Source organism: Monodon monoceros, unplaced genomic scaffold (assembly GCF_005190385.1).
Source record: "Monodon monoceros isolate NGI ecotype Baffin Bay Population unplaced genomic scaffold, NGI_Narwhal_1 Super_Scaffold_19, whole genome shotgun sequence".
Taxonomy (NCBI): Eukaryota; Metazoa; Chordata; class Mammalia; order Artiodactyla; family Monodontidae; genus Monodon; species Monodon monoceros.
Window position 1 is genome coordinate 31,101,590 of NW_021703775.1, and position 22,374 is coordinate 31,123,963.

Genomic DNA, 22,374 nt, shown 5'->3' on the forward strand with positions numbered 1-22,374 from the left:
TATATTGGTTATTTTCTTTTTCTTGCACACATTCCTAGTTCAGCATGGCGTACAGTCCACATTAGATGGAATTGCGCCTTCCCTCAGCCATGTCCCCTAAGCTTTGGAAAGACATGTTTCCTGAGATTAAAATCACTGGCTAACGGTTTCCAGCCCCGCTTCCCGTCTCCCTTTCGCCTCTCAGCCTCCTCCTGCCTGGTTGGGGCTCGATCTGCAAGCAATGGTATCCGCAGTCCTTCGCTGACAGAGGGGGTGTCCAGATTTCGAGGTGTCGCCCTTTGGTGTAGTGCCACTTAAACCCAGGACCTACCCCCTCCCTCCCAATCCTCTCCTCCCCCCGCCCCGCGCCGCTCTAGGAGGAGTCAAAATGTCCTCTTCCCCAGCTGGAGGGGATTGTAGTGCGTAAACAGGATTAACTCTCTCCCACCCAGCTGCGCTGAGCAGCCCGCGGCCTGCGGGCCGGAGCGAGCCCCTTGGTGCGCGGAGGGCGAGGCACGGGAAGCGGGGGATGGTGGAGCTCGGGACCTCGGAGCTGTCCCTGGGGCACGCTTCCTCGCCAAGGGGGGCGGGGGGGTCACAGCCTCGGGAGCTGCTCCTCGGAAGCCGGGGCTGACGGCCGCGACGGCTCGGGCTCCTAGCCGCAGCCTCTCTCCACCACCTCCCTCTCCCTCCGCTCGCTTCCTCTCCGCCCACCGCGCTCTAGCCGCCGGGTCGCAGCCAGCGCAGTCCTCCGCCCCCCACCCCGAGCCGCCGCGCCCGCCCTCCCGCGCCCAGCCATGGGGGACCTGCCGGGCCTCGTGCGCCTCTCCATCGCGCTGCGCATCCAGCCTAACGAAGGCCCGGTCTTCTACAAGGTGGACGGGCAGCGCTTCGGCCAGAACCGCACCATCAAACTGCTCACGGGCTCTTCCTACAAGGTGGAGGTGAAGATTAAGCCCACCACGCTGCAGGTCGAGTGAGTGCGGGCGCGCGCAGCGGCTGACCGGCCCCACTTGGGGTACGCGGGGTGGACCGAGGCCCCCGGGACAGCCTGAGCCTCTCCTGGGCACCTCTTGCCTCGCACCGCGCCCAGCAGGCCCAGGAGGTTGGCGGGGAGGAAGTGGGGGGCGGGTATAAGGTCAGCTCCCTGCACCTTAGGTCCCGTCCTCTGCCTTACACTACTGTCTCCGCTGTTCTCGCTTCCCTCCACGTCTCGCGGGGTGGGATGTTTAAAACAGCGACAGGAAGCCAGGGGTTGGGGGCTTTTTCTTTCCTTGTAGAATTTTCATCCCTTATGTGCAGCCATCGGCGCGGACCCGCAGGCGGCCGGGGTGGGGCAGAGGGGACAAGCTCGCCGCGGGGTTCACTTACCAAAATCTCGGTCCTCTGCCCCGTTCTGTGAGGCTGAAGGAAAGAGAAAGGCTGAGGAATGAGGTGTAAAGTCGGGGGCGGGTGATTATTGGGGCTTCCTGAGGGATGCTCCCCACTTCTCCATCAACCCTTATGAGCCTGGGACCCCGGAACTGGAAGAGCAAGACGGAAGGCAGCCTCCTCTGCTTAGGCCTAGTTTCCCGGTTTTCCTTGCCTGGTGTTTTTCTTTTTCTCCCGAATTGTCTGTTCAGCCTGGTGATTAGCAACATCCTGACAACAAAAGGATGGTTTTTTTATACTTATTTATTCGTGGCAGGTTTATCTCTTCTCTGCTACCAGAGGTTGATGCATCCAGTAGGCTCTGGCTGGCAAGTCAGTGTAGGAGGGTGCAGTAGCTTATGGGGAAGTATCCAGGACTGGAACCCTTTACCTCTCAGCTTCCACGTAAGCATGGTGTAAAGTCCAGCGTGGAAAGAGGAAATAAACCATCCTATACTGTATCTACCTTTGGCTGAGCTTGGGAGGTGGGGTGGAGAGGGCTTTGAATCCACCTGACACCTTTTATAGCTTAAGTGTCCTCCAGTAGTTGTTAATTCAACAAACTTGTATTGGCCTTCTAGATGCCAGGCTCCAACTGAACGACCTAGAGCCAAACCTGAGTTGTGTCTAATGCTCTTGGTCCATTTACTTGTCCCCATCACTGATAGCTCCAAGCACCCATTATCCTCACATTCCCCAATGTTCTGTGCATCTGGTTATAATGCAGACTTTTTCTTTCCCTTCTTTCCTGGCAAAACCCCTTCTACCAAGTTATCTGTTCTATTTCCTTCAAGATAGTTCTCTATTTTTCAAGTTAATGTAAAAACAAATTTGTGTTAATGATAAAACTATTTTTTTTGTTACACTTTAATTTTATCAAAGTTTTTCAGTGCCCTAACCCAGTGGTTCTCAAACTTGAGTCTACATCGGAATCACCTGGAGGGCTCGTTAAAACACATATGGCTGAGCCCCATCCTAGATGTAGTAAACTCTAGTTTACTATATCTAGAGTGGAGCTTAAGAATTTGCTTTCTGATGGTTGGCAGGTGATACTGATACTGCTGGTCCAGGGATGACACTTTGAGAACCATTACCCTAACATGAAGAAATGATGCCAGTGAGAATTTTTGGTGTGTGGCTGGCTTGAGGAAGAGTACCCCAAATTATGGGACCCCTGATTGTTGGAACAGAAGAAAAAAACCATTAGAGAACTAGTTCATTGATTCTCAATCCTACCTGTGCATTAGAATCACCTATGCAACCTTAAAATAAATTTTCTAGTGCCCAAACCACACCCCAGACCAACTGAATCCTATTCTCTGGGGTTTGAGATGGGGTGGGTATAGGTAGGTTTTTAATAGCTCCACAGATGAGAAACTAAAGAGGAAGACCATTGACAGAGTATAACTCAGCCTTGTGCAAGTACTTTGGATGAGAATATTGATGTCAGTCCAGAGAGATTAAGTAGTTGACCTAGGGTCACATGACTGGTTAGCTGGGTAAGTCAAGCCCCCTAAACTCTCAGAACTTTCTGCCACACCACAGTGTCTCTGTTAGCCACACCCTATGGGGTTTTTGCCTGGAGTTGTGGTCCAGACCAGGACAGGGTGCCTAAGCTAATTCCTACCATATGTGGTCAACTCAAGTCCATTGCAGGAACATTTCCATTGGTGGTGTGCTTGTCCCACTGGAACTGAAGTCTAAAGAGCCTGATGGGGACAGAATCGTATATACAGGAACATATGAAACAGAAGGTGTGGCCCCAACCAAGAGTGGAGAACGGCAGCCCATCCAGATCACCATGCCGGTAAGGCCTACTTGGGATTGTTGGACTGTGGTGCCAAGGCAAGTGGAAACCATGGAAAATAAAATATGAAACATTATTTCAATTCATGGTTTCATATTCGAATATATTTGTTCATAATGTCCAAGTACAATTAATTAAATGATCCATGCTTCTCCAGTGATCAGTTTCATAGTAATTTCTTATGTGGCAAAAATTTAAGTCTCTCCCTACATTTTTGTAATCTGTTCCATTGATCTGTCTACACTTATGCCAAAGCTGCATTGTTTTAAATACATTGCTTTTACAGTACGTGTTTGTGTATTTTGTAATTGGTCACCTTACTGAACTTGCTTACTAAAATTCTTCATTCGATCTTGGGTTTTTCAGGTAGACAGTCATAATCTACATATAATTGTGTCATTTTTTGATTTTTTTTTCTGGCCTTCCTGCATTGGCTAATGTTTCTAGAATAATGTTGCCTACTAATAGTGGTAATCCTTGTCTCCAGGGTTTCACTGTTAGATACAATGTTAGTTTCAAATATTTATTATGTTAAAGCATCCTGTTTCTAGTTCACTAAGAGGTATTTTTTTTTAATTGGGAGGTGTGTTGAATTTCTTCTAATTCCTTTTCCCATCTACGGAGATAGTTTTTCTTCTTTGCTATATTAATGGAATAAATATAAAATATACTTTGAAATACTAAACTTCCATTTATTTCTTAAAATAAACCCTACTTAATGTCATTTATTATTTGTAATATATTACTACATTCAATATGCTAATATTTCATTTAGGGTTTTAAAATTTTTGTTTGTTTGGTTGATTTATCGGCAAATATATAAGGATTTCCTATATATATCAGGCACTGGGAGAAGAGTGGTGAACAAAATAGATATCCCTGGCTTCATGGGGCTTCTTATCTAGAGGAGGAAAACATACTTTATACATGATTATCAATAATAAAGTAGATAATTGTTATTAGACAAAATGTACTGAAACAGTAGTGGTACCCTTGGGATATATACCAGGGGTCTTAGTCTAGCTCAAGATTTAGGGGATGGCTTTCTTGAGAAAGAACTAAAGATATGTAAGAGTTGAGGGAAGAGGGAGCATTTGAGGAAAAAGGAGGTACAAGGATCAACAGCTGGGGGACAGCAGAATGTGTTTCAATGAATGAGTAGAAGCCCTGTATAGCTGGAGCAGACAATGAGGCAGAGACTGACTCAAGAGTAAGACGGAGTTAACACAACATTGTAAATCAACTATACTCCAATAAAAATTTTAAAAATTAAAAAAAAAAAAAAAGATTAAGCTGGAGAGGAAAGTAGGGTTTAGATGTTACAGGACCTTCTTTCCTTATTGAATTTATCTTAATGCCTGTGGGAATTCATTGAAGGTTTGTAAGTCAACTTTGATAAGCAATTTACATACAAATTGTATGTAAATACATTAATACACCAATTTAAAGTATTCAGTTACATAGATTTTAACTACTATATAATCACCACCCCAACAAAAATATAGAACATTTCTGTCATCCCAGAAAATTCCTCCAGGCCCATCTGTAATCGATGGCCCCAGGCTTAGCCCTCTCTGACCTTTTTGTCTCAATAACTTAGTTTTAACAGTTCTAGAATTTCACGTAAATAGAATCGTAGCATTGTGTCTGACTTCTTTCACTTAGCATAATGTTCTTGTATAACGTCATTGTAGCATAAGTTGTCACATAAATAGTTGGTTCCTTTTGTCACTGAGTAGTATTCCATGGGAAGGATATACTACAGTTGATTTGTCCCTTCACCAATAAATGAACAGCTGGGGTGTTTTCAGCTTTTGAGGTTATGAATAAAGTTGCTATGAATATTTGAGTATGAGTTTTAGAGTGAGGATGTTTTCATTTCTGTTGAGTAAATACCTAAGAGGAGATTCGATGAGTCACATGGTAAGTACATGTTTAACCATATAAGAAATATCCAGACTGCTGTACCATTTCATATTTCAACCAGCAATGTATGAGAATTCCAGTCACTTTACATACTTAATTATATATCAATCTTTTAAATTTGGAAATGCAGAAGACGTAGAAGAGCCCAAACAATTTTGTTTCATGGTCTATAATGTAGTCTTTAAATCAGATAGCCTAAATCTTCCCTCTTTGTTTACTCAGTTATTTTGACTATTCTAGGCCCTTTGCATTGTTATATAGATTTTAGAATGAGCTTGTCAATTTCTCCCAAAAATGGGGTATTAATTGGGTTTGCATTAAATCTATATGCCAGTTTGGAAAGATTTGACACTTTATTATTGAGCCTTCTGATACATGAATATATCTGCCTATTTAGGTTTTCTTTAATTCCTCTCTATAATGTATTACAGTGTTCCCTGTACAGATTTTATACATACTTTGTTAAATTTACCATTAAGTATTTCATATTTAAATGCTACTATAAATGGTTTATTACTAGTATGTAGAAGTAAAATTGATTTTTTTCTATACTCATCTAGAATCCTGAGGCCTTGCTGATTTCACTTATTAGTCCTAATAGTTGTTCGGGATTTTTTTTGGTAGAATCCCTAAGCTTTTCTATGTATGATACATTTTTTAAAAAATATTTATTTATTTATTTTTGGCTTCAGCGGGTCTTAGTTGTGGCACGTGGGCTCTTCGTTGCGGCTGGGCTCTGTAGTTGTAGCGCACGGACTTAGTTGCCCCATGGCATGTGGGATCTTAGTTCCCCGACCAGAGATCAAACCCGCGTCCCCTGCAATGGAAGGCAGATTCTTAACCACTGGACCATCAGGGAAGTCCCTCATTAACATTTTATTGAGGATTTTATATCTGTGTTCCTGAGGAATATTGGTCTATGGTTTTCTTTTCTTGTCATTGCCTGGTTTTTGGTATCAGAGTAATAATACTAGCTGCATAAAATTATTTGGAAAGTTGTTCACTCTACTGTTTTCTGGAAGAGTTTGTATAGAATTAATATTATTCTTATTTAATGTTGGATAGAATTCACCAATAAAAGCATGCATTTCACTTTGTCTAAAGGTTTTTAGTTACAAATTCAATTTCCTTAATTGATATTGGGCTATTCAGGTTTTATTTCTTGAGTTAATTTTTTTAATAAATTTATTTTTGGCTGCATTGGGTCTTCGTTGCTGCACGCGGGCTTTCTCAGTTGCAGCAAGCGGGGGCTACTCTTCGTTGCGGTACACAGGCTTCTCATAGCGGCGGCTTCTCTTGTTGCGGAGCACGGACTCTACGCGTGAGGGCTTCAGTAGTTGTGGCACGCAGGCTCAGTAGTTGTGGCTCGTGGGCTCTAGAGCACAGGCTCAGTAGTTGTGGCGCATGGGCTTAGTCGCTCTGTGGCATATGGGATCTTCCTGGACCAGGGCTCGAACCCGTGTCCCCTGCATTGGTAGGTGGATTCTTAACCACTGCATCACCAGGGAAGTCCCTTGAGTTAATTTTTGTAATTGGTCTTTGATATCATTCATTTATTTCAATTAAATTGTCAAATTTGTTGGCACAAAGTTGTTGGTAATAATCCTCCACCATACTTTGATGTCTTAGGATCTCTAATGATGTCCACTCTTTCATTCTTGATATTAATAATTTGCCATTCCCCCCCCCCCACCAACCAGTCTAGCTAGAGATTTATCAATTTTATTGGCTTTTTCAAAAACGCAGCTTTGTGTTCATATGCTCCACTGGCCTATTTTTCTGTTTCATTGATTTCTGATCCTAACTTTTTTTAAAGTTAGTTTTTATTTGTATGTTTGTTTGTTTATTTATGGCTGTGCTGTGTCTTTGTTGCAGCGCATGGGCTTACTTGTGGTATGTGGGATCTTAGTTCCCCGACCAGGGATCGAACCCAGCTCCCCTGCTTTGGGAGCCTGGAGTCTTAACCACTGGACCATCAGGGAAGTCCCCTGATCCTATCTTAATTATTTATTTCCTTCTTTTGTTTGCATTAAGGTATTTTAATTGAGGCTATACACACACACATATACACACAGAGTAAAATGATCTCTTTGTATATTGCACAGTTCGGTTTTCCATAGTTGGACTATATGCACTGAAGTGTGCATTTCTTTGAATCTTTTCTTCTTGGGGCTCACTGAATTTCTTGAATCTGTAAGTTAGTGTTCTTCCAAATTTGGGTATTTTTAACTGTTATTTTGTTTCAAATTTCTTTTCAACTTTATTCTTTTCTTGTAGTTCCTCAATTACACATTGGACAGCTTGGTATTATCCCACAGATCTTTACAGTCCTGTCCAGTTTCCTAAAAGAAAAGAAAATTGGTTGTTCAAATTAGATCATTTCTATTGATGTATACTCAAGCTCAGTGATGTTTTTTCTTCTGCCATTCCCAGGCTACTCTTGTGTTTATTTTCTGAAATTTTTTCTGTCATTGTACTTTTCAGCTCTAGAGTTTTTTATTTGTATTTTCTATAGTTTCCATCGCTCAAGATTCCCTATGTTTGCTCATTGAGACCATGTGCCCCTTTACTTCTTTGAGCATATTTATAATTGCTGGTTTGAAATACTTGTTTGGTAGATCCAGTATCTGGCCCCATTTAGAGTAGGAATGACTTTTTTTCCTGAATGTGGGTCATGCTTTCCTGTTTTGTTACATGTTTGATAATATTTGATTAGAAACTAAACATTGTAGATAATATATTATTGATTCTAGTTTCTTTTTTTCTTCTGAGGATTAGTCTCTTTTTAAATTCTAGCAATTCTAGTAACATTGCTGGACTCAAACTACAAATTCTGTCTTCTCAGCAGGGTAGCAGCTGTTATCTCTGCTTAATTTTTTTCAACTTCCAGTTGCTGCTTTTCTAGCCTGGTTCCCTTGTTCCAGTGGAGTTTAGCAGTCAGCCAAGGAATTGGACAGTTTATACTAAGATTTTGGGATCCATCCACCCTGAGGTTTCTCTAAATTTCCAGCTGCTCTGCCAGTCCTGAGCCCTTTGCTTTGATACTTTCAAACCAGTAAGACTCCAACTTCTCAGGTTTGGGAACGCATTCAATTAAAAAAACAAAACAAACAAACAAAAAAAAAGTGAACTTACAAATCTCATTCAGCATAATTTTCTCTTTCAAGAATAAAGTCTTCTCTTAGACGAAACCAACCCTGCTGACACCTTGATCTGGGACATCTAACCTCTCAAACTGTGAGACAATAAACTTCTGTTGTTTGGAAAAGAAAGAAGAAAAGAGACTCTTTACTGGTTTGTCTGCTTTTTCAAGCAGAAGAAGCCCCCTCCCACCAGCCCATACAAGCAGTTAGGGAAGAATTATGGCAGAGTTATAGTCAGATTTTGGGTCTCACCGCTTCCGTAGCTCTCTTGTTTCCAGGATTTTCTCCCTAAATTTCCAGCTGCTCTGCCAGCCCTGAACACTGTCTTCTGCCACTTCTCGCAGGTAAAGCTGCCATTTACATGGGCCAGAACTGCCAGGGGATTGGGGAGTACCCTCAAGCAAAAAAGCCGCATGGACAATTCTTAACTGTTATAGTTGAGATCTTTCAAGGGTAACTCTGGTTTCTGTCCTGCTTTTAGTTGCTTTTTAAAGCCTTCAAATAGTTTTTGTTTATATTTTGTCAGATTTTCTAATTCTCTATGTAAGTTTCACCCGCCGACTCCCCATTTTTAAAAACATTTCAATGTAGGACTTCCAGTTCCTGGTAATGTGACAAGATTTGCATGTTGTTAAAATCGGTCTAGTAGCAATATGTAGGAGATAGGCAAAGGACAATTAGAAGGTTCTTCACCATTTAAGATGTGGTGTTAGGGTAAATAACTTAATAAAATGAATTGGGCACATTTTCATAGTTTGTGCTCTGAAACAATTTACATAGCATAGGACTTAGCTGTTACTTGAAAGTCTGACAGAATTTCCCCATAAAAGTCAGGATCCAAAATAATGGTATTTGGAAGGAATATCCCTAACTTTCAACTTAGTCCATAATGTTTGCCTTTGGGGGGCTTTGAAGATTTTACTGAGTCAATTTTAGTTGTTTTTCTGAGGAAATCATCCATTTCTACAGAAACACATTTTAAAAGGTATTTTTAGACTTCTAGGAAAATATTTGAAGATCACACATCCAACAAAGGGCTGGTGGATCAAAATAAATCTCTTTTAAATCAAATAAGTGTCCTTCTACCGTAGTGTATCGAGAATAGCATATGTAATTAGAGTTGAAAGGAAACATTAACTCGAAGCAGAACTGCAAATACTAAAGTTATTAGAGGGCTTCCCTGGTGGCGCAGTGGTTGAGAATCTGCCTGCTAATGCAGGGGACACGGGTTCGAGCCCTGGTCTGGGAGAATCCCACATGCCGCGGAGCAACTAGGCCTGTGAGCCACAGCTACTGAGCCTGCACGTCTGGAGCCTGTGCTCCGCAACAAGAAAGGCTGCAATAGTGAGAGGCCCGCGCACCGCGATGAAGAGTGGCCCCCGCTTGCCACAACTAGAGAAAGCCCTCGCACAGAAATGAAGACCCAACACAGCAAAAATAAATTAATAAAAAAAAAAAGTTATTAGAATTTTATTTTTGTTTATTTTTTAAAATTTTGTTGAAGTATAGTTGATTTACAATGTTGTGTTGATTTCTTCTGTACAGCTAAGTGACTCAGTTATACATATATATAGATATATATATTCTTTTTCATATTCTTTTCCATTATGGTTTGTCACAAAATATTGAATATAGTTCCCCATGCTATACAGTATGACCTTGTTGTTTTTCCATCCTATATATAATAGTTTGCCTCTGCTAATCCCAAACTCCTATTCCTTTCCTCCCCTACTCTCCCTCCCGCTTGGCAACCACAAGTCTGTTCTCTATACCTGTGAGTCTGCAGTTTCATAGATGTGTTGATTTGTATAGTATTTTAGACTCCACGTATAAGTGACATCGTATGGTATTTGTCTTTCTCTTTCTGACTTATTTCACTTAGTATGATAACCTCTAGGTCCATCCATGTTGCTGCAAATGGCATTATTTCATTCTTTTTGATGGCTAAGTAATATTCCATTGTGTGTATGTATGTATGTATGTATGTGTGTGTGTGTGTATATATATATATATATATATATATATATCACATCTTCTTTATCCATTCACTGTCAATGGACATTTAGATTGTTTCCATGTCTTGGCTATTGTAAATAGTGCTGCTATGAACATAGGGGTGCATTTATCTTTTCAAATTATAGTTTTGTCTGGGTATATGCCCAGGAGTGGGGTTGCTGGATCATGTGGTAGTTCTATTTTCAGTTTTTTGAGGAACCTCCATACCATTTTCCATAGTGGCTGCACCAGTTTACATTCTCACCAACCGTACAGGGGTTCCCTTTTCTCCACACCCTCTCCAGCATTTGTTATTTGTAGACTTTTTAATGATGGCTATTCTGACTGGTATGAAGTGGTCCTCATTATAGTTTTGATCTGCGTTTCTCTGATAGTTAGTGATGTTGAGCATCTTTTCATGTGCCTATTGGCCATCTGTCAGAATGTTAATGAGAGCCCAAGGGCCAGTGAGCTAACTTTAAGTTGTCCATTCTTTCACTGAACTGGCACTGAGCACTGGGTCAAGTGCAGGAGTGGTCACCATAGATGAGACTGTACCCCATCTTCCAGGTGGTCACAGAGCAGGAGAGCAGACCTCCCCACCTTCTCCCTGGAACCAGTATGGGCTGAGGGGACCAGAGGTATAACTTGCTCTGGTTTTAGAAGGGTGGAGTCCTACTTCTTTTGCTATAGGTGTAAACAGAACCCTAGGGAGGAAGATTAACTTATTTTAGAAAGAAAATTAAACACTTCTTAATTGGATCTGTAAAGTGAGAACTTCTACATAATTTTGAATGAGAATGAAACAAAGTTATTTTGTTAATGTGAGAATGATTTAGACCGAGTCATGAAACGAAAGATTTTCTTACTTACCATAAGTCTGGATTGCCTGTCCAGGCACGGCTGAAAGGTTGGAGAGCCTTTAGATGCTTTGGGAGGATGTTGTAGTGACAAGGATCTCTATGCTGTAACTAATGAATCCTGAGTCCCAACAGTAAAACCTAGATTCTTCCATATAATTTCCACTCTAGAAGAAGCAGGTGATTGATAGTTGATTGTTCCAACAATGATCACACAGTGTTTGGTTTGAGCATTGGCCATGCATTTGTATCTTATTTGTAATAGGCTGATTCTAAGGAAAACAATTGAAATTAGAGGTTTCCTGATCATGTCAGCGGCTCTTCTGTTAAATTCAAATGTTCATTCTAGTGGTGAAGCTTTCAGCTAGCCTTCATCATTATCCTACAATGTTTTTAAGTTACCAATATTTCAAACTTAAGTTTTAAAAAGTATGGACATACCCCATTCTCACAGACAACACCAAAACACTGAAATATCCAGGTAAATGCAATCAATTAAGCAGGAAGCTCCTGGATTATTAAATTTACATTCTTCACCAAGGGAAACATCGGTGCTATGGGTGCCTGAGGAAACGTCTGGAATGTCAGAATTAGAACTGGAAGTTATGAAGGTATTGGGATGCCATCTACTTCTGTAATTAACTGTGATCCCAGGCAAACCTTCATTCAATGGGCCTGTTTCCTCAATGCAAATAGGTGGATTCCACTATCTGATCACTAAGACCACCGTCAGCCCTAACATGGTGTGAAAATTACAAACTTACCTTTAGGGGTGTGGTACTAATTATTTGCTGAAGAAAGTCAGAGTCTCAAATACTGTCATTTAGGATCACACCAAATAGGACTGAAATCCCACAAATTTAGGTAGGATTCCTTTCTGGTTGGGCACAGACTCACAGAGAAGTGTGGGGATGCATCCCAGCATTTCAAGCGCTTTGCATGATTTTCTTAAAAAAATTGTAATATATCATGACAAGGTTCAGAAATGTGCATAAACTTTTAAAGCACCAGTAATCCCTACATTTTGGTATGGCTCATTTTCAGATTACCTTCCACATATATACATTCTGTAGTTGCAATAGCTTTTAATACATATTTTGTACAACTTTCTACATATTCATTTTTATAATTTTAAGGGTAACATAAGAGTCTATCACAATATATCATAATGATTACACTCTTACCCAGATATTAGCTGTATTGATTGTCCCATCATAAAAAGTGCTATAATGTAAAGTTTTGTGCATATAGTTACCTCAATCTGAGTAAAAATACTTGGTCAAAAGAACTGAATCTTTATGGCTGTTCCCACATATGGCCTTTTTGGTGGGTTTTTTTTTTTTTTTAAGATGTACATACCATTTTACAATGTTACTAGCAATAAAGTCTACTGGCTTTGTTAAAATTATGACATCATTGAGAATTACTTTAAAAAAATAGATTTTCTATTTTACTTTTCACTATCACAAGAATGAACATTTCTACATGTTAATTTAATTTTGTTTCTCCTTGTGTATATTATTCTTTCATGTTTCATCAATACTTCTGTTGGAAATTATTTTTTTAAAAACTCAGACTCCTAATAAAGATAAACAGTCTGTCGTATCTGTCATATTTCTCTCACTATCGCTTTATTTTTATTTTCCATTGTGTAGAAATATAATTACATTAAAAATTTTCATTTTCTGTTATGATTTCTTCTTTTAAAATGAAGACGGTTGTTTTTTCCATAGAGTTGACAGTCTATTTTGGTTTTCCCATAGTTTTGGATTTTATGAGATTTAACTTTCCTCTTATTCAAACTTGATTTATATGTTTATACTGTACATCATTTTCCGAAAGATTTAAGCTGGTATTTAGCATTTTATGAGTCCCAGCAGCAAAGCCTAGGCTCTTAAATATAATTTCCACTCTAGAAGAAGCAGGTGAATGATTGTTCCAACAGTGATCGCACAGCTTTTGGTGTGAGCATTGGCCATGCATTTGTATTTTATCTGTAATACGTGATTCTATTACAATTGAAATTAGTATTATTTTTAAAAATTTTTATTCATTTATTTTTTGGCTGCATTGGGTCTTTGTTGTGGTGCGCGGGCTTCTGATTGCAGTGGCTTCTCTTGTTGTGGAGCACGGGCTTCAGGTGCACGGGCTTCAATAGTTGTGGTGTGCAGGCTCAGTAGTTGTGGCGCACGGGCTTAGTTGCTCTGCAGCATGTGGGATCTTCCCGGACCAGGGCTCGAACCCATGTCCCCTGCATTGGCAGGCAGATTCTTAACCACTGTGCCACCAGGGAAGTCCTAGAATTATTATTAATTGAAATTAGAGAAGGTTTCCTGATCAAGTCAGCAACTATAATGTTAATTGAAAATTTCATTCTAGTGATGAAAGCCTTACATATGTTTTAACACTATTTTATGACTTTTGTCAAGCTTAAGTATTGTAAATTACAGACACAACCACTTTCACAGGTAATAAGGAAGTCTTGAGATCCCCAAGTAAATGCAGTTAATCAAGTAGGTGAATCCAGCAAGGGAAGCTGAATTAAAGGTACACCAAAGCAACTTCTTACGAGTCTAAGGTTACCTCAGAGTAGTTTGTCAGATTTTTATAAATCATTGGCTAAATGATGCTAGGGTAATTGGCTATTTGGAGGAAACATCACTGCTGTTCTTTCTGGATGCCATACTTCAAAAAGATATTTCAGATGGATCCCAGGGTTATCTGTAAAAAGTCAGCTTTGTAAAAAATCAAAATGAAAAGAATTAATCTAAACCTTAAAGAAATGGAAGAAATCCAAAGGTGAAAATGGAAAGCTTTGATTACATAAGTGTAAAATTCCTGTTAAACATTGTAAACAAAGTTAAATTTTCCTTAAAAGGCAATTTAAATTAAAAGGCAAATGATGGTTGGTGAAAAACTTATTTGTAACATGGATGGTTAAGCTGTGTTGCCTCGATTTGCCACTCCGCCACTAGGGAAGCCCCAAGATGCTTATTTATACTGATTTTATTTACTAAGGAAATAACATCATGTCTCTATCAATATAATCTCATTCTGTGCTCCCAAGTCAGTGGATTTCTAAGTGACTCTATTCTTGGTGAATTTCACATGTCTTCAGTGGATTTGGGTGGAATGGTGAGTAGAGAGAAGTACTCTGGGGATTCTAGGGCATCTGGTTGTAAGACCACCCTGGAAATTGTTTAAAACAAGTTCTTCAGATTCCTCATTTGTTACTGAGCACAACAAATGAGTCTCCTCTCTTTGGAAGCTGATGGGTTCTCTTTCACATTGGTTGTGAAATAAAAGTGTACCAAGCCTTGCAACTTGTAAGAACACTAGGGCAAATAAAATGTCCAGGTACGTAGTAGAGTGTCAGTATCAGAATAGACTGGGTGGCTTAAACAGCACATATTTATTTTTCACAGTTCTGGAGGCTGGAAGTCCAAGATCAAGGTGCCAGCAGACCTGGTATCTGGTGAGAACAATCTTTCTGATTCACAGACAGCTGCTTTCTTGCTGTGTTCCCACATGAAGGAAAGCAGAGAAAGAGAGAGATCATCCCTCTCGTGTCTATTTTTATAGGGGACACTAATCCGATTCATGAGGGCTCCATCTTCACACCCTAATTACTTCTGGAAGGCCGCACTTCCAGATACCATCACGTTGGGGATTTAGGCTTCAACATATGAATTTTGGGGAGCTACAAACGTTCAGTCCATAGTAGTGTCCTAAAGCACTCTACACACGGCAGTTCATAGATGTTCTTCTCACTCAGGGAGAAAAAAGAAAAACCGTTCAGTACCTTTTAGCTCATTTGCTTATATAAATAATTTGGTACATTGATTATAGTTTCTAGATAGGAATTAGGAAACCTAGCTTCTTGACCTGCCTCTAGCATTAGCTGGCTGCACGGTGTAGACCTAGGCCAACTCACTTAACCTCTCTGAATATTAGTTCTTTCATCCTTAAAATGGAGATGTTAAAACCAGTCACAACACCAATGTGGAATGACATATGTGAAAGTAATTGTATTAAAAAAAAAAGAGCTATTAAATGCACAGAATTACACCATGTATAATTGCATTACCTGGGAGCCTGCCTGGGTTAATTTTCCTTGGAAGGCACAGATGGGTTGGGAGGGAATGGAGAGCTTGTAGTTGCTTCCTCTGTTCTTCAAGAGTAATGTCAGCTTTGGATAGCACATCTGTTCTTAGCCAGAAGAGAAGAAATCCTGAGTTAGGTAGAGAGATGCCCAGGAAATAGAACTCTAGAAGGAAGAATAGGAAGAAGGTTAATGGGAAGTTAAAACAACTAAGGTGTGGGAGAGAGGAAGACATATGCCTATTTAGCAGCAGTTAAGTTTACTTTAATAAGACCTTGGGTCCAACATTAATAACAGAGAAACAAAGTAGAAGCACCTAAACATCCCATATCTTTAGCTGTGACTTGCTGTCAACAGACTTCTATTTTGGTCTCCTGTGTTACTGAGAACTCTTAGATTGAGACTTTATTAATTTTAAGGTCATTCAGGTGTAAGTGTAGTGCCTTAAGGCTTTTTGTTTTGTTTTTTTTTTTGCCTGTGGTCGTGATCATCTTTGTTTGTTTGTTTTTGTGACCAACTTTTATTTATATCTGTTTCAAAAAAGGTATTGTCTTTCCCACTTACCTAGCCTGATATCAAGCTGCTCCCTCAAAAGTTTAGCTGGTGTTTGTAAAATATTTTTATAACTTAATTTAATTCAGTTGCACTTAAAATGTACAGTGTCCTGTGCTGGTCAAAAATAATAATGTCATCTTGGTGATTTGTAAAATGAGATGTCGGTTTATTATTACCACCATTACCCTATTGTAAACAAAGTTGTAATATTTTCATTAGCATATATGTATCCTTAATAGAATTTATTAAATCCCTAGGGTTCAAGGGATATATATGTTAATTTTTCAGGGGTGATAGATCCATTTCACCACTTAAAATATTCTTTCTGATTATAAAAGTATTTATTGCAGAAAACCTAAGTAGAAAAGATATAAAAACAATTTCTTAGAGAGCTATTGTTAATATTTTTTCATTTTCTTTTCTCTATACATCTTATTTTGTGTATTTGAACTCATAATGTATATAAAGTGTTTTAATCTTTTTTCTGTTAAAATTGTAATCATTTTCTTTCATCATTAAAACTAAATTCCTGTTTAGTGATTATATAAATTCATAGTACAGATATTTCACCATTTTCATAATAATTTCCTAAAGTTGGATGCTTAAATTGCTTCCAGTATTTGGAAATGTTTGCTAAGCTGATAGGTGAATAATATCTCTGTAAAGTATGTATTTCTTTAATTACTAATAATATTACATTTGAATATTTTTCAGATGTTAGCCAAGTTTTTAATGAACTGTCCAGTTTTATCCATATGTTCTTAGTAGTTCTTACTAGTTAATTCATATATTTTATATTAAGGATATTAGCTATTTGGTAATACTTGTAAATACTTACAATTTGGCTTAACATTTTTTTCTGATTATGAAAGTAAAATTCAATCATTAAATTTTTAAAGTACAAATAAGTACATAGAAGAAAATAAAACTTATTCCATCAGCATTCACATGTGTAATTTTAATGGAATTAACACTAGACAGTCTTGTTGGTACTCTGCTTAGTTCAGGTGACAATATAGAATATACTAGAAAAATTTTATTAAATATTTACATTTAGAATTGTTACATAGTATTCCACTATACACATATGCCATAATTAATTAAGGATGGAAAGTTAGTGTTCAATTTTTCACTACTCAAAACCCTGTGGTATTCTTAAGATAAATTATAAGTGAAATTACTGGACCCAAGTATGTTCACACCTTTACTTGATACAAATTACCCTTCCGGAAGGCTATGTAATTCAGTTCCCACTGGCAGTGTTCAGAATACCTGTTTCCTTGGTGCTCACTAAAAATCCATAGTTCTAATTTTTAATCAACTTTATTGTATAGTTTACATATAATAAATGTACCCGTTTTAAGTATACTGATCAATGAGTTTTAACAAACACATACATATACTCTTGTAACCACCACCCCAATCAAGATGTAAAATGTTTCCATTACCCCAAAAAGTTTCCTCTTGCACATTTTCATCAATCATCAATTCCCTCCTCCTACCCGAGGTAACTTGGGTAACCACAGATGTTTCCTGTCAGCATAGATTATATTCTATCACTATAAGTTATATGGAGATATATATATATATATATGGAATCATATAGTACATGTATTCTTTGGGGTCTAGATTCTTTTGCTCAGCATGTCTTTGAGATCCATCACTGTTGCTGCCTGAATCAGTATGTTCTATTATTGAGTAAAAAGCCATTTTACTGATATACCAAAATGTGTCTATCACCAGGTGAATGATGAAACATTTGGGTTGATTCCAGGCTGGGGCTTTTGTGAATAAAGCTGCATATATGTGCACAGGTCTTTAAGCTATGACTCTCTAAAAAGAGATCCTTCATTTTCTTACCTGGGAGAAGATTTGTGGACTCTAGGTATATCACCTACTGTTTCAGGTCAAGCAGATTTCTCAAAGGCAAGCCATACCTTGTTTTAGGGTCCGATTAGCAGGATGAGGCAATGGGGCAGGCTATGATTTTGAGAGCATCTTGGAAGGCTATCTGGGGAGCACCTGATCTCCCTCCTCCTGTAGCAGCCGGAAGCATAAGGCTCCTATTGCTCACAGCCCTCCCCCACGATGTCTTCTGGCTCCTGACAAGTCTAAGAACCCTGCTAAGTCAGGCCTGGCCTCTTCCCGTGACAGGGGGTGGGTCAGAGGAGAAAATAACGACAGGCATCATGCTGTTTACTGCCACATCCCCTAAATAGCTCCAGGAGGCAGTGGCAGGGTCAGGCTACCCTACAGGCCACTTGAGCCCCTGCCCAATGGCCTCTAGGGTATTCTGTGCCCTCTTCTCAGCTACATGAGGATTGTTTGCTCAGGACTCCGTAGAATTCCGTGCAGTGTTTGCAGGGCCTGCCTTCTGGAAGTGGAATGCAAACTTCTTGAGAGCAAAGGATCACGCCTTATACAAATTTTTCTATGTACGAGGCACACAGTAGGTACTCACATAGGGTTTTGGGTAATGTAAAATCAGAACCTGAGACATGGGCATGGCTTATAAACACTCAATAGTATTTGAAAGTTAAAGTAGGGTCTTTAACAAACAAATGCTTCCGATAACATAGTTTTCCCTGGAATTGAAATTAGTGATGGGAGGGCAGTTGTAGCTTTTGTTTCGTGTGGTTGTGCACATGTTATTTTGTACAGCTATTTTTCGAAAAAGAAACCAAAGACAATCATTAAACACCATTCCCTCTCTTGTCTTCCCAATCTCCCTTCTGTGGCAACCTCTGAAATTCTGAGATTCTAAGAGAAGTTTCCAGAACCTAAATATGGGAAACAGATACATTTGGGGAGTTATTTGTATTTAAAGGCAATATGATAACAAATGCCATGAGTGGGATGGGAATAAGATTTTATAGAGAAATAAATGGTTTACAGACAGCTTTTCAGGAAAATCTCTCTCATAATAAAGGAAGATAGTTCATTAGAGTAAGGGCCTAAACTTTCAGACCACAAGAGCCTGGAGTGATTACACAGATTACACCTCATTACACAGTACATCTGTTACTAAGTCTAAAGTCACTCTGCTCGCTGCATGACAGGCAGTAAGTCGGGAGACACGTTATTGGGGGAACTTTATTTGGAAAACCAGCAGACTGAGAAGGTGGCCGACTAATGTCCTAGAGAACCATCTTACCCCAGTCAGAATTCAGGCTTCGTTTATACTAAAAGGTGAGGGGCAGGGGTGAAGGGGGAGTTGGTTGGTGTAAACTTCTTGGTGCAGGAATCCTTTGTTCTTGCAGCTGTCCATGTAGGTCAGGTCACGATGTTCCCGTAAACCTCCAACAAGACAAATGTTATTTTCTGTTCTGCACTTTTTATCTTTATGTGAATGGGAAAGTGTTGTACTCTTAAAGGTCAGAGCCTTGAGAATGGGCCGTCCTGTATATTGCAGGCTATAGGCAACATTCTTAACTCGAAGCAAAAGCAATAGAATACAAAGGTTGAAGTAAAAGAAACAGATCTAATATGGAGTCAGATTTGTTCTTCCCTATTATATCTCTTTCACGAACATCAACTCTTATGTTTGCTCATGGCAGAATGAGGTTTTGATGGGGCGTGTTTCTCTTCCCTCAGTTCACTGACATTGGGACCTTCGAGACGGTGTGGCAGGTCAAGTTTTACAATTACCACAAGCGAGATCACTGCCAGTGGGGAAGCCCCTTCTCCGTCATTGAGTACGAATGCAAGCCCAATGAGACCCGCAGTCTCATGTGGGTGAACAAGGAGTCCTTCCTCTGAAGATGGCGCTTTCTGATGCTGTTGGACAGTCTCTTCGAAGATCCACTTTTAGATAACCCAGCACAAGCCTTCACCACGGCACACCACTCCGTTGCTGTCTCCCATTGGGTGCCAATTACCTACTAGCCCTGATTATTCTGAATGTGTAATTCCCTTCTGATGCAATGTCCCTGACATAAAAGGTCATGATGTACCCTGCCCGAGAGACTCCCTTTCTGTATTCTGTGTTGGTGTTCCTGCCTCCAGTTGTTCTTGGTCACGCTGGTGGCCACTTGGAGGAGCTCTGTGGAATCCGCAGGCTGTGTCCCACACTTAACTTTTCCACTGAATGACTGTGCTGTTTTGTTTCCAAGTTGAGTGCTTCCCTCTTTTTTATTAAATGTTAAATAAAAAATAACAGTGTGCTTGGGTTCCATCCCAAGTGTGCAAGGGTAACATGTAACTTGGGATGTTTTCCATCTGTGTCAAAGTAGCCTTTGTGAAAATGTGATGCAAGCAGCAGTCAATGGGACTCAAGTGTTGTGCTTTCTATAAACAGCTCGGCTATTTCAGGGAAGAATAATGACGAAAGAAAAGGACAAATATTTAAGAAGTGTTTATAACGTATTACAACTCAAATAATGTAAGGTATTGTGCTGTGGCCTAGTGGAAGTGGGAACGAGCCTTGTGTGGACCACTGTTAAACAAGGTGACCAAAGTGACAGGGTTAACTCTTTGGCAAGTGACTGTGGTGTCCAAACAGGCATGCTGATGGCCTCCCTACATTCCCCTCCACTTGAACTTTGTAAAACTGTGTATGGAACTATAATCAACTTTTGATATTTCTTAATAAAGGCATTGAAAATCATCCTTGACTTGCCTTCTTAATTTGGGCAATATCTGTCTAGCAGGTGGACCTCTGCCCCAGGCCAGCTCTACTAAGATTGCTACTGAATCCAGGCAGGTACCGCTCACCACACGACAGGTCAGTAAATCAAGAGATGAGGTGGAGGGGCACAGAATAACGACTTTATTCGGAAAGCCAGCAGACCAGGTAGATGGTGGACTACTGTCCCAAAGATTAGAATTCAGGCATCTTTTATATTAAAAGGGGAGGTGGTGTGGCTGTTTGTTGCAAACTTCTTGGTGCCGGAATCCTTTGTTCTTGCAGCTGTCCATGTAGGTCAGGTCACGATGTTCCTGTAAACCTCCAACAAAACATGTTATTTTCTCTTCTGCAACTTTTTAATCTCTCTATGATTGGGAAAGTGTTACACTTTTAAAGGTCAGAGCCTTGAGAATGGGCTATCCTGTATATTTCAGACTATAGGCAACATTCTTTTACCAAAGGTGCAGAGCCAGCATGACCAAGCACAGGCAACAGAGCACAAGGATTAGAGCTAAAGGAATAGATCCAATATGGAGTCAGGTTTGTTCTTCTCTGTTACAAGACCACCATCTATGTTGCAGGGTGAGGGGGATATACCTGGAGTAGAAATAGCACACTTAACTCATAGATCAATTCTGACCATTAAACAGGGAATACTCTACCGGCTGCAACAAAGCTAGCACAGGCTTGGGCTCTTGGTGGACAATCAAAAAATGCTTGTTCCTGTCCTCTCTCCATTCCTCCTTCCAGGGTGACCACACCCCTATCAGCCACCTATATAGCTGAGCAGCTTTAGGATGTGGTGCTGTAACAGTGCATGTGCATCAGGATGGAGACCTCCTTGCCTGCTCCCAGGCACTGCAAGGTACCTGGCACAAAGCCTGTACTCCATGTAGATTGAGGATGAATTCCCTAAGAAGCAAAGAAACATTCTCTTGAAAGGTAACAATATTGTAATGTTCACTTGGGAAGCACAAATCCTATTGGGTTGGAAAAAGTTAGTTGGGGATTTGTTTTTTTGCTGCCTGTGAACCTTCCATGTAAGAATATGCAAGGTTAATGGGACTATTGCAAAGAATCAGTTTCTTGTGGAAATGAATTTGGAAGGCTGGCCCCAAACCCTCTGCACCTGTGTTACTTACCTGCAATGAGGCTGTGCTTCCAGCAGGGCGCAGTAATGCCTTGGATTTGGGCTAATCGCGAGCGATGTTAAAAGAGAGGAGTATGCTTCTCAATTCGCTTGTTTTTCAAAAACGATAGTGTCTATTAACTGCTGCTAAATATAAGCACTAATCCGCTCCTAATTACTGTATTTTAAAAGCCAACACTCTTCAAACACTGAGAGATTTAAAGCAATGGGTTTACCATAGACAGAGGCTTAAGTTTTATTCCAGGATATCCAGTGGAAATGCAGGTATTAGAAGGTGGGCAAATGTGAAAACTACATATCTTAGCCTATTGAAACATTTGATGAGTAAATATTTTCATTTGGGAAACAAGGACTCTCAAGCTAGTGACTCATCCATCAGAGTCTTAGTATTTGCTTTGAGGGGTGGAAGCAATATTGCAGCTTTTGCCCATTTCCATTTTTGAGTTGGGAATGACTTAAGGCAGGGCTGGGGGAAACATGGCCCATGTCACTGGACACACCGAAGAGCCCCAGCCCAGAAGCTGGAGCATCAAAGTCCCAGAGACACACTGGGTGAGTTCAACTTTTCACCATCATTCTGCTTGTGGGTAAGATGAGTTCGGCTAGTAGACTTCTAAAGCACATTAAGATTTATGGTCTGTACCTCTACTTTATTCTCCTTATTTTGTTTAAATGTGTGTGTCCGTGCATGTGTGTATGTTTCCCTTGAGGCTAAGAGGTAAGGTTGAATCAAGGGAGGTGGGGAGGGGATGGAGATGAAGTAAACAGGAAATCTTAACAGCTAATCTGCCACCTTAAGTGATCTCTCCTGGCATCTACT

At 40.1% G+C, this 22,374-nt stretch overlaps 2 protein-coding genes across 3 annotated transcripts in view; one reads left to right on the forward strand and one right to left on the reverse strand.

Moving 5' to 3' along the window:
* The window catches only part of PLEK (pleckstrin), a 58,740-nt gene extending 57,259 nt beyond the window's left edge, over positions 1 to 1,481 (reverse strand). Inside the window, exon 1 of the mRNA XM_029232168.1 lies at positions 1,351 to 1,481. The gene's annotated coding sequence lies outside the window, so the exon portion shown is untranslated. The remainder of the gene's footprint in view (positions 1 to 1,350) is intronic.
* Positions 285 to 20,383, forward strand: CNRIP1 (cannabinoid receptor interacting protein 1). Of its 2 annotated transcripts, XM_029232171.1 has the most exons (4): positions 285 to 398; positions 704 to 955; positions 3,046 to 3,196; positions 19,372 to 20,381. In XM_029232171.1, exons 2-4 carry the CDS (start codon positions 777 to 779, stop codon positions 19,534 to 19,536), a joined length of 495 nt encoding a protein of 164 aa, XP_029088004.1. In that variant the 5' UTR covers positions 285 to 398; positions 704 to 776; the 3' UTR covers positions 19,537 to 20,381. The 2 variants fall into 2 exon arrangements, with proteins under 2 accessions (XP_029088004.1, XP_029088003.1); XM_029232170.1 differs by lacking the exon at positions 285 to 398 and having other exon boundaries at positions 400 to 955; positions 19,372 to 20,383.
* Positions 20,384 to 22,374: the final 1,991 nt, after the last annotated feature.